This window comes from Cydia splendana, chromosome 10 (genome assembly GCF_910591565.1).
Source record: "Cydia splendana chromosome 10, ilCydSple1.2, whole genome shotgun sequence".
NCBI lineage: Eukaryota > Metazoa > Arthropoda > Insecta > Lepidoptera > Tortricidae > Cydia > Cydia splendana.
The window spans coordinates 9502392-9516036 of NC_085969.1; the positions used below are offsets into that span (position 1 = coordinate 9502392).

Consider the following 13645-nt stretch of genomic DNA (forward strand, 5'->3'; position numbering starts at 1 on the left):
TTCATTTGAATGACAGAATTTCTTTCATATGTGCTCAGAAAAATTGATTGTGTGTCACATTAAAAGTAAAAATATTCAATTTTGTGATTTTATATGAAAAAGTCAGAAAATACATTTTCACCTCTAAATCGGTATTGTTTTTTGCTTAAACTGTCTGTCAGTGTCGTTTTCTAATAGATAAAATTTAAATCTTGAGAGCTCATTGCAATCAATCGTGAAAATGAAATAAAACTTTATTTTCAAGAGATTGGTTAGTATACACATAAATCAGTCGATATCAAAAGTTTCTATTTGCATTACAGAACAAGTCGCAATATTTTTTTAATCTCAGATATATAAGGCATTATTATTTGTAGTCAACTATGTAACTTACTTCAGGAACATAGTTTTTTAGGCGGCTAAACTTAAAACTTCTCTATCGTAAAGTTGCTCATTTCACAACATTATTTTCAAAAAATCATATCTCTGTAACTACGCAACCTAGAAGGTTGATCTTTTGTGTTATCGATAGCTTATTTATTGTAGATTACTGGGGTATGCATAACTCCATACCCGCCATAAGGTACCTTTGACCGTGGGACGTCACATTTGTCCTTTTATTGCAATATCAAGTTGACGATACTAAGAAAACTTTATTAGGCGGATCATGATGCTTTGTTTACCGTGCATTGTCTCATAAGGAGTTGAATTATAATTGTATAAATATGCCTCTTGGTGTCAAGCAGGTATACAAGATTGCAAAGTATGCATAATGCATATAAGTATTTACATATTGTATCTCTTTGTACTACTAAGGGCATTTATGCGGCATTATGTATTAACTACAACTATGCGACGTGTTAATTTACTACTACCTTGAAAAAACTATTCCAAGCTTCAAAGCATAACGGGCTATGAAATAAAATTTTGAAGGGTGGCCATTCGTATCCTTAATTAAAAGTAGAGAATGAGTGTAGCCAGACTATAATTAATTTCCAACTTGAACAAGAAACCCTGCATCCCATTTGCATCTAGTGTACCTAACTGAAATGATTGCAGTGGCGTATAAATACATAGCAAACATGACATACAATGCGTGTTTCAAAAGAAAGATCGATTTATTTATCAACCGACGAAAAAAAAAACGGAGGAGGTTCTCAAGTCGACGCGTATATTTTTTATGTCAATAAACGGAAAGTTATCTGGCGCAAACATTATTCGATATGCAAATTCCAATTCGTAGTTTGAAACAATCGTTATCTCCCAGAACTCAAAACACTAGTTCTGGCTGTGTAAACTCATTGTGTACTTAATGTGTACCGGGAGCAGGCAAGTCTGAATCTTCGGAAAAACAGTCGTGGCCTCAAGATACTGATTTAAACTTGCACGATTTTTACTTAAGTTATTATTATGTATTTAGCAAAACGGGATTTAATCGCGTATAATTCTTTTTTTTAATTTACCTCCGTAAAGTTCAAGTTGATAAAAACGACCAAGTGCGGATAGTTCGAAAAACTCGCGCGGCTTGAATAGGTTGATGTCAACTTTGGCCAGTCTTCTCCGAGATCACGGGGACAACACCTTCCTCGAAACGTCGGAAATCTGTCCGCATGCTGTGTCACTTATTTGAGTAATAAATAAATAAAGTCCCGTTTTGCTAAATACATAATAATGGCATCAAGATGCCAAACAATAAACGTGTTCAACTTGGCTTTTAAACTGCGGCGGTAGCACGGCTGCATGTTTATCGCTTGTCACCATGTCTGTCACGTTGTAACAAGTATGAAAGTGACAAGCATAATGACAGGCGATAAAAATGGAAACATGCTGCGCCTGCTGGTTAAAACAAGTGATCAAATATCCCGCCCTCGCCGAGCAATTGAAATTACATCTCTGTTGTTTTATCGGTGCAAAGCTGGGAAAGCAAAATCACCCAAATATACTATTACATATTTTACTAGTAAGTAGGCAATACTTAAAGATAAAGCGTAGGTTACTATGTCAGGCTACAATCAGATAACGATATTACTTCGGTACGAGTACTAAACACTTCATCATTTCATAGATAGCCCGGCTTATTGAAGTTCTGACTAAAACGCCTACTTTTACTCGGTATTTAAAATACCAGTCATAAAAACGGGAATCTTTTTTTTGTGCAATCGTTATCAAGCCAGTAGACTATATACATACAATTTGATAATACATAGTTGCTAAGCAGGTAATTATATACTTTTCAGATAGTATATTTATCTAAGGCGATTAGATTAAGATTAGAGCTCTAAGGTAACATTTTCAGAAGTAATAATTACATAGATACGAATCTTTTGGCCTTCACTTGCATGAATAATCTGAAATACCTCTGCTAAATCAATTATATGCCTTTTCTAGAGTATTTACATCGAGGGTGATGTTTTTTTGATGGAGTTTCCAAAGAAAGATACTGTTTTGCATTGTTCTTGACTGTAAATTATTATAATTTTAGATAACACGCCCACTTCTGTTTTCGAGTATGTGAATTTACACCTAACTATCCTTAATTTTTGTCGAGTTATTCCTCTTCATAGGTAGGTACTGTTGTAAAATAGACATAAAAAGGTAGATTTCGAGAAAATAAAGTTATTTCATTTATTTATTTTACTTACTCGTGGACGTTTTAATGAAGAAGTCGACTTTGTAACAATGAATGAGCGTCAAGGTATTCTTTCATCTCATACAAAACAATGTACCATCTACCACATTGGATTTGCTAATGTAAAGCACATTGCACCAATGCGTGTAGCAGTGGACATGTGGATATTGCACCAAACGTGACCCAATTGACAGGAAATAGCCTATTCCATGAGGGGATTAGAATGCGAGGCTGATGAAAGCTACGGGGAAAATTCTGCGCCAAATTCAGCTAGGTAAAGCTTGGTTTAAGGGTAATGCATTTTCGGTTTTCCTTATTCCTTGCTATAATGGAAAACTCTTGGAATCAGGGCTCTTAGTGAGATGGAAGATAAATTTCATTACAGGAGTTGTAGATTTTTATTCTTAGGAGACGTTTATTTGATTTTTTTACTTTTACATCCTGTGGTATTGCCTGATTTAACTAGTTAATCTTAAAAATATTTGTCTGTTGTCGGCTGTAACTTGTCATTGTCAACCGAAATATTGGTATCTTTTACTTTTACGAAAGTATTTTTAGTAATTGATTATCTAATATTATAACTATCTATATAATTATCTTATAACTAATCTTTCATATTATATTATATATAAAACCATCTCCCATACGTTGTAGATAAATATAATCTTCCGTATAGTCGACGTCAACGATTTATACCTGCTTATTATTATCTTTATGAGCATTGTCGTATGTCAACACCACACATGTATGGGACAACGCCGTCCTCGAAACGTTGGAGGTAAATCTTAAAACTTAAATACGCGATTAAGTCCCGTTGTGTAGTTTGATAATTGTCGTATGTCGTATGGTTAAGAAAACACAATGAATCATTAAACTAATTTATGATTAAAAATATTATTTTATTAGAAACATACATTTTATTTATTTGTTTATATTGTAAAGGCATTTAATTGTTCAAAATTACAAAATAATGTTTAGAAACAATCTGAAAATAAAGCAGAGAAAATATATCGCGGCGTTTTAAAAAAAAATACGAGCTAAACCATTTTTATGGTGCGCGCTCCTGCACAACGCATACGAACACAGCAAAAGTCAGTACTGAAAAATGCGGACTTTGTTGTACTTTATGTCCATTTCGGAAAGCTGGCTTGCTGACCCTCATTATGATTTTCCTGACACGCGCAAAAAAACAACTAGGTACTATAATGTCAATCGTTATAAAACGACGTGTTCATTTATACTGCAAAATCTAGTAGATTGTACTTGCATTCGTCAAAACGAAACAGATTTCATACATCAGCTTCTGACATCTCATTAGACGAAAATAAACTATTTTTTCAACGGTGTTAACGTAAACGAAGTGTAAACAATTCCAAATGCCAAAACGCTTATCTGGCGTCTTTCTTCGGAGCAAGAGATGGGTACTTTAAATGTAGTCGTAACACCCTAATTGCTTAAAGATTAAAAGAAGGAAAACAACCACTTACCGGCAGCCAAGTACACGCCGGAGAGTAAACTTCCGACCCACGCCACAGTTCCTTTCCCCTCTCCAAAGTACGTGACGAGCTCTGGGAGGAATATTCCAAATGTGTATGCGATGCCGTCGACTATGAGGTTGCACATGAAGGAGGCGAAGACCACGACCCAGCCGTAGCCCCCGTCGGGGGGCGGGGGTAGAGCCCCGTAGTCGTAAGCCTCGTCATCGTCTTCGGCCCCCTCTGCCGTCAGTCGCGCCGCCTCCTCGCATGATGTTTCGCTTTCAGTCTGTAACAACCGAAAAGTTGCTTAGCGGAGAATTGCAACTCAATCATAGGTAATAGGTTAATTTCCTAAAGCAAACAACTAAATACGATCACTCCTGACAGTTTACTATATGAAACCGTGAGCATTTTTATTTATTCTAGGAGTACCAAGATTCTCTATTTTTTCCATGAAAATCTAAATACATGAAAGCACACGAAATTGTCTACTTTAGGTATATGGAACGACTTATTAACCTTTTGTGCGTCATACTTTCATATCTTAAGTAAAAGATACTGGATTAGTGCTTTATTTAACATTGTAATTCACAAATTACCACTTATTACAGTCAAATGAGATAACATGCTTGTATCTAATTTTAGAATACACGTCTTCTATACGGAGATTAGAAGGGAATCAAGGTAACCAAACGGTGATATATCATTACGTAGTTCCGTCACATAACAAACAAACGATTTAGATAATGAACACAACAAAATCCCCTAGAAAAATGCACGAACACCATCAGTCAATTTCTCTTTCGATAGCACGTTACGACCTTGCGTCGGAAAAATCCCGAAAGTACACAAATGATCTCATCGAGTCAATAACAATGAAGGCTTGATTTTAATACACCCATCAAAATCAACGAATCATAAATTTAAGAGCATTGCGTCACGGAAATCGTAATTATTTATACATATTCGACTTGTTTTTATTGTTCCATCGTTAAGTTTGGCGAGTGTTGCCGTAAAATGTTAATTCGGAACGATAAGGCCGTATTTAGAAGTGTTTTAGATGTAGAACATAATAAAGACCCAGGGTTTATCCAAATTATTATATAAACTATTACAGTGAGTTATATGTATTAACCTAATTTACATAGGAAATAATCTAACACGCGCATAAAGTACGTAGTAGGTACAGATAACTATACGAGTGTAACAGACATAATACATTAAGGGCATTTTCAATGTAATTAGTAACCATTACATTTAATTACGATCCTCACGCCATTTACATACCTATAAAAAATGTAGGTACTTGTAGATATAGGTATTTTTTAATCCGCTATCGAATAATGGTCATACAAAACTACAATGGTTTTTCTGTCTACATTCATCACCCACACGGGTGTGCCTTGAATTAGATCGACACGCTATGGTATAAAATAAATGAATCTAATAAATTTTATACATTAAACATAAGTTAGGGGTATTACTCCTTCTCGTTTCTTTGTGTCGCTTAACTTCAAACTCGGGTAAATCCATTCGACCCTCTCAGCAAATATTTACCCTATTACCTTTTCTTAATACCAAAATGGCACATCTGACAGATGGATTTACCCGAGTTTGTAATTAAGAGACTCATTTGTTGTTTACACAGAAACGCCGGAACCATAATTAAATTTATTCATTGTTTTCCTTCCATTTTCATCTTTTTAAAATAAATTGCGACGAGGACGATTGCCTCACATCCACGACTCAAAACAAAAGATAAATAAATAAAAAAAACCATTAGTATCTTGTCGTGTTATATATAGATCGCCATACCTATTGCCGCAGCTCATGGCGTGTCCCTAGCTGCGACAAAGTGGTAGGGTACAGCGACTTCCGAGGCCGCCGTACCTGGACTCACGGTCATTGTCAATGTCACAGCCTTCACGTATTAGCGTTTTTGTGGTTGGTATCTCTGTCTAATACCAATGGCTTCGTTTGGCCGTGACATATGTACTGTATTCTAAAAACAATCATGAAAATAGATTATATGAGCAAGCCTTTTTTTGTTTCCTTTTCAAAACTTTTAAAAGCAGCAGACTTCATTAAAGCTGAACTATGACGTCATTTTTTTTAAATTGCGTATTTGTAGCATATCTTTTTGAAGTATCATAGACAGTCGCCCATTTCACCCGATAGCTTTTTTACAAAGCACTTTTAGCATAGCCGGGAGTTAAAAGATTCTCCATCCGAAAACAAAGACGTGTCAAAACGGTTGCTCCAAACTATAACAGAGGCTTTCAATTATGCAAGGATCATATAGAACTACGGATGTAGTACCAGGCCACTGTTATCGTTATTAATCGATAACCTATATGTTCCAGTTCCCGAAGTTTCCAGTTGTTCTTTGTCGGAAACAGAGAAACGTTTGCATATTAATACAATAGCAGTCGATATTTCCAACTATTTATCGCCTGTGCTAAGACAAACGTCAATTAACTTTGTAAATCGAGCGTTCAAGACATCTATCGTCTATGCAACGCTTCCTGTTCGATAGCTCGTAATAATTACAATATTTATCTTCCTTAGTGTGCTTAGTATAAATACGTTTGAAAATTATATTGGACTATGGCTAAATGTGCCTTATCTGTCATATTGCATTAGGCACTAATGCAATATGACAGACAGGTAAAAAGTTATTCACCTCGTGTTTCCTATGTTGCGTAACGTATGGATGTCAAACTTGGGCGATAATATCTTAAAACTGAGTAGTTGCTAGAGAAGAATCGAAATTAGGAGGCGTGAGGCTAATAAACCGCAAACGAGCAGAGGATATAATATAATTATGTAATAATATATAAATATGTAATCATACAAACGAAAAACAGACAACTAAATTGGCGATGGACGAGACATGGTCTAGCAAGCCATGGCATAGCAGGACTAACTGTATGATGATGATGATCCTTCCGGCCGATTTCGACCAAGGCGACCACTTCGACTCACTGTATATCTCGACAAACTGTATACATATTATGTATTTATATAGAGGGATCTTTACACGTGTAACTATAATAATCAGTACATTATAATGATACTTAGTAGAATTTGAGGCAAAGTAGGTACATTATTTATAAATCGATCCTTCTATAGTAAACTAACGTTAATGTGATGTGTAATGACTATGAACAGTATAGGTACCTACTCATGGTAAATAAGTAATTATATACCCTTCCCGCATTCTATATAAGGCGGAAATTTTAAAATGCGTAGCAGAAACTGACCTCCAAAGTGTTTGTGGTTTACATAACCGCTGAGACTGCGGCACTGCAAGTAAGTAAATAACTCTGAATCGTCGGGAATCGCAAGATTCCGCATTGCATGTACAGCAATATTGTATTTTTCGCACGTTAGTTATTTATTGACATGCCTAAGGTCACTTCTGGTTATCCTTCTAGTTTCCTCGACATACACGACACAATGTACAACGAAGCGCGAAAAAATATCCGACACGACAAAACTAAGAACATATCATACGGTTTTTGTGCTACTTTATATAAATTAATTGTTCCTGGTCCAAGAAAATACACTAATCACTTTACAGCATATATAATGATTATTGTTATTGGAAAAATAGAGGCAAAGTCAAGCCGCAATAAATGTTATTATGTTTAGCTCTGCAAATACATTGTGTTGTGTCGGATATTTTTTGAAGAACCTGAAGCTGATATGTAAATCTGAAATGGTGCCGTGTCACGGAGCTAAAGCGAAAACGTATGAGTAAACTGGAGGAAAATCCTCCGTCAACAAATCTAACACTGAAATTAATTATGGTGAATGCATAACTATTTCTAGAAGGCGTTTTACTAAATCTATTGAATGTTTCTCTGAATTGATTCTTAACTTCTTAACCAGGTTAAGAATCATTGTAATTATTAGGCCAGTTAACCTAAATTAAAGTTAAATAGAAACAGAAACACGAAATCGATACGAAAAGTAGGTACTATTGGAAAACAAAGCAACGAAGTCTAATGAACTTTTAACACATATTCTTGATAGGGTATTAGCATTGGAATAACAAATAATGTTTAACATTTATAATATTCCATTAGTTATCGAACATTACTAAGAAAAGCTAGTTAATGCCAGTCAAAAGCAGTTAGGATAGATCGCTGGTAAAACACCAAAGGGAATAATCACAATGCCCGAGTTTCTTTATCGGACAATAGTATAAGATATCTGTTACTCAATTGGATGAATATATTCAAAAGGAAAGATTAAATTATCTGCTGACTACTTACATTGAAACATTACATCATAAGATCGTAACATTTCTTTTGAAGAAAAATCCGATCAGATCGAAGTACGTCTACGTACGTGAAGTTTCTAAGGAAAATATATTTCAACCGATTGCATGTTTAGTAAGTACTAAACGGTGTTTTATTTTAGGGATAGTTGTACTTCAATTTTGATATACGTAATACTAATTTGATGTATTATTCGTATATGTATGTAATTTGTGTGACACGCACGGAAAACGTCAAAACTATATCGCATACGTCAGAAGTTGAGAACCTTTCCCTTTCAGATCAACCCAACTTGAAAATCAGATCGCATTAAGGTGGACTTTCGGATGGATACTAAGGGGCGGTATACAACGGGTGTATACGGGGCGATATCACTGTCAATTTCTTTGATCAATAGATGATTAAACGTTTTAATCGCGATAGCAATGCGGTAAATAGAGCAATGCAATAAAAAAAATTACGGTGTCATCTCCCATTTCCTGCTACTGCAACGCAACAGCACAGCAACGCTGCAGTCATCCGAATGTTTTCCATTAAGCTATATGTAACTATGTGCAGCAGCAATTTGTTCCATATGGGTCATTGATGGCCACTGTGCCAGTGGTCATGAAAAATCGAAGGTTAGCCGAGCCAAATCTGTTTGGTTAAAATTAAGTAAAGTAATTGAGTTCAACAGATGCCTTGTCGTTGGTGTGCCTACCATAACCTTATGGCACATGATCGCACCAAATAAGCAGTAATTGCAAGCCCGGAGATTTTTATACAGCGCACTTTTTTGCTCTTCTTAGTACCTACCTAAGTAGATTTGCCTTTACTCCATTTACAGCCTTTTCGTCAACACAACTATGTAAGTGCGAGAAAGACGTTAGTTGAATTTTTTTGCGATTCAAAATTTCATAGGCTAAACGATGATTAGGTACCTGTTGGTTATGTTTGTTGTGCTGGACGCTGCAAAAGTGCTCAATACGATCAATTTCATTACTGAAACATTTTTGTGAGGATTTTGCATGTGACGCGTATCGACGTCAAAGCCTTTCCCTTTAAGGCTGTTAGTTTAATAAGTCTGGGCAGCGGGCAACGTGACCCATTGCCGACATAAATAAATTGCAATTTCATGTGAGTTCTAAATGTGACACGTTTCGAGTTTCGACTATTATATGTCAATACCTTTCCCTTTCTGAGGGTGTAGTATGAACAGAATGGACAGCCAACGTGACGTGCGTTGTTGAAGGGGCAAACAGAAAAGGCAACTATTCTATAATATATAGCAATTTTTTTGGGAGTTCTACATGTGAAATGTATCGAGTACATCCAAACCTTTTCCTTTCAGCCAGCCGGTGTAAGTATAGACAGCCAACATGCCCACTCATCGACGGAGCTTGTGATTAGACGGGCGACGGTCATGTATAGTGTAGACTTATGAAATTTCTACATATACATTATACCGAGTATAAACTTCATCAAACATCAAACCCTTTCCCTTTCAGACGGTGTAGTATGGACAACGTGCACCATTGTGGCGCCCCGCACGTGATGTCGATTGCCTCTAATTGATTAGCGCCGCGCTGTCGCAAACTGCGCGAGATATTAGATTTAAGGCCTGAATGGCCGTAGCGACGCGACGTTTATATAAGCTTTAGTTCGGGTATGCGGTTATTAATAGTTAAGTATATATAATATAGGCACTGAAGTCCATAAAAATTACTCATGAATACGTTTACGACTCCCGACTTACGACTAGCCAGACTAGCCAGCTCGTGATTATAGGTCATTAGGGTTGCCAGATGGTCGGGATTTGGCGGGATTCTCCCGATTTTTAGCAGGTATTCCCGATTCCCGACAAAGTGTAAACTGTCCCGAAAAACAGCTTCACGTTATAAAACAATAATTTCAAGTTCCGAACTGTCGTCGAGCGAGCGAGCTGACGTAGTGCCAATAATGTAAAATATCGTTGTTTTTAATACAATAACTTTAATTTGAATGTATTTTTTTTAGAGATGCCCCGAATAGTGAATTTGGCCGAATACCGAATACCGAATATTCGGCCCCTCTCTCGACCGAATATTTGGCGACCGAATATTTGGCATGACATGCGAACATTTTGAGTCGCAATTATTATGCAAACTGTTCGGCATCAAATAAAGCACTATATCTACGTTTGCTAAGATATATTTTTATGTTGAACAGAATTAATGAATGTATATTAGAGTCAATCAAATCAGACCCATGATAAAAATAAAATATTTTGTAATCGATAAATGCTCAAAAACGTGCCTTCGTATTTAACTACTTTCCAAGAATACATTTTAAATATTAAATATACCTAGTTTTTGGTAATTTTTTTGTTATTTTTCTTTTTAGGTAGATGCAACAGTTATTCGGTATTCGGCCGAATAGTAGGCAACATTCGGCCGAATACCGAATATTGGGCAAAGTGTCCGAATAGGCCGAATACCGAATAGTTGCCGAATCATGGCATAGTGGCAATCGTTGCATCTCTAATTTTTTTTCCCCGACTTAAGTCCCAAAATCCCGAAAAAATTATATTGTTTCCCGATAATAGCGCCTTTCGATCTGGCAACCCTATAGGTCATTCATAATTGTCAAAGTAGCTCTCGCAGTTTCCTTATTCTTGTGCATAGCTTTACAAGAACGCCACATTTCATTGTCGATTTGATGAAGATAATATAGACTTATAAAACTAGCAAAGAAAGTGCAAGAAACAATGTCGAATGTCTATTAAACACCACGGGATGAAGCCATCGAAAACAAGAGACATGTCGCAATAAAAAAGAAAGTGATTTCAGGACAAAAACAAATGGGCATCATTTCACAGAATAGAGTAGCCGTAATAATAAAAAGAAACCTATTTACTTATATCGAAATATCAGAGAAGATTTCATTATAATTTAATATGCGTCGCTATTGACTTCAGCGTGGCTAGTGGGTTGCAAACGAATAAGAGATGATCAATAATGAATAAATTGAATTGATCAAAAATAAATAATTTGTAGGAGTATTTTTACAAATATACAAAAATGCTATCCTAATAATTTTTAGTACAGCGTATTGATTCCCTGTTATTGAACTATCTAACTCTAGAGGCACTATTTAACATAACTATTACAACTGAAACAAACTCTCAGCTTTCTGCAAAGTTCCTAAGCGTAAATGTCAGCGAAGCGATACAAGTTCAGTTGAATTACACTTAAAATGTAATTATAATTATGTATTTTAATTAATTAGCTCACCATTCTTTTTAATCACACTATTTGAACTAGAACACTGCACAGTGCACAACACAAGCACTTCGTTGGAAAGACAATTAGCAGTGATAAAGATATGTACGAACTTATTCGATATACTTACATTACTTACTTATCAACACAGATCGCATAATCTTATCAATGAACTAATTATTCGATTTGCCATTGAAATAAAATGTGCCATTTACTTTTAATACTTATCTATTAATATTTTTTTTATTTTACAAAATTACAATAGGTCTTTATAACATTACCTTCAACAACAGTGTCCATAAGTACTAAGACTAAGGGGTCATCCATTAATTACGTCACACGAATTTCTAGGTTTTTTGACCCCTCCCCCCTCCTTGTCACACTTGGTCACATTTGGCAAACCCCTCCCCCCTTAGTGTAACGTCACATTTTTTCAACGCAATCGGCCAATCGAATTAAGTACCTATTATTAATATTATATCAAAATATTTTTGAAAAAAGTAATATTAGTAATTTTATAACCCAAAATTGAGTGGAAAAAAATATTAAACGAATAAAAACGATTATCATTACAAAAACTTGCTATTTAACTGTACAGCGATAATTTAAGTAAATTTTCGGTTGCTGATGAAGTTAAAGTGACGTCACAAAGTTTGTGACTCCCCCTCCCCCTTGTCACAACATGTCACATATTCTTGACCCCCTCCCTCCTCCTAAACGTGTGATGTAATTAATGGATGACCCCTAAGTACATTTTATTAGCTCACACTTTTTAGGACTTTATACGCATCTTTTGCCATCGGAAAATGCGCACGTAACTTAAACAAGTCTGCATCAATGGATAAACTATATGTACGTATTTGTAAGCAGGGGGTTATATAAATCTGCAACTGATTATGAATAGTAAACAAATAAAAATATAAGCTGGTGTTCAGCTTTTCTTCCAGCTTTATCTGCATTACGTCAATGTGTCACGCTCAGGACTGACAATCCAATCGCTTACCGACTTCATGCGAGTCTACCAAAATCGAGGGTCAAAAAAACGATCCGAGCGAATTTCGATAAAAACTACTGTCAACGAAACTAAAATTACCGTAATTATGTATGACTTGCATACAGTTACTATGTTTCATCATTGAGTAAAGATTGCTCTCCAATTAGGTTTTTATGGAGGTGACACTGGTTAGACAACCTGGGTGGATCAACTTTTAGCGTCTTGTTATTCTATCCCGTTGTACAAGGGACAATAATGCACCGGTTTTACCCGCAACCATGGCAACGAGTAACGCTAATAAGTTGATTCATATAGACAGACACGCGCTGCTAACTTCTGCGATCTACTTTACATTTATATTGCAGCAGATAACACCTGTGCCCTATCAGCTAAGCCTGGCACTCGTGTAATGCACAGGGATTAATGCATACCTAACAACGAAGTGGAAACGCATATATAATTAATTATAATCATCTTTGACGTATTTAAGTATGTAAACAAATAAAACCATCAGACCTGGTTATTCAGTCGATTAGGTTATGCTTTATCTGCTAAAGGTTACAAAGATTGATTACATACACTGGTTTAATTACCCAAAATAACAATCTATAAAGCTCTCAAGTTCAAATACCTAGGATGGGTGGTGGTAGGACTGGTAGGTACTCGTGCTGTCCATATCATGGACATTAAAGTCACTTGTACGTAGGGTTACCAGACGACAGGAATTTTCCTGACATGTCAGGAATTTTGGTCTTTTGTCAGGAATGGGGACGAAATACGAAAATGTCAGGACTTGATAGACTTTTTTTATAAAGTACCTTTTTATTTACTTAAATTAATCCAAAAACATTGTAAAAAAATTATAAATGAGTATACCACTCAACTTATCAATAACTTCGTAATTATTAATAACAAATTACTCAAGCATACATAATACATAGATGTTGTAGAAATCGAAATCATGTCTAATATTCGCATTTGCAAAGATAACAATATGTGACGTTCCACGGGAAAAGGTACCTTATGAGGGTTTCTAGTTT

General features: G+C 35.7%; 1 protein-coding gene across 8 annotated transcripts in view; it reads right to left on the minus strand.

The window, feature by feature from the left end:
- LOC134794234 (monocarboxylate transporter 3) overlaps positions 1-13645 on the minus strand; it is a 66301-nt gene that overhangs the window by 31342 nt on the left and 21314 nt on the right. For all 8 annotated transcript variants that reach the window (XM_063765981.1, XM_063765977.1, XM_063765985.1 and 5 more), the window contains exon 2: positions 4096-4372. In XM_063765981.1, coding sequence (XP_063622051.1) covers positions 4096-4372 — 277 coding nt within the window. The remainder of the gene's footprint in view (positions 1-4095; positions 4373-13645) is intronic.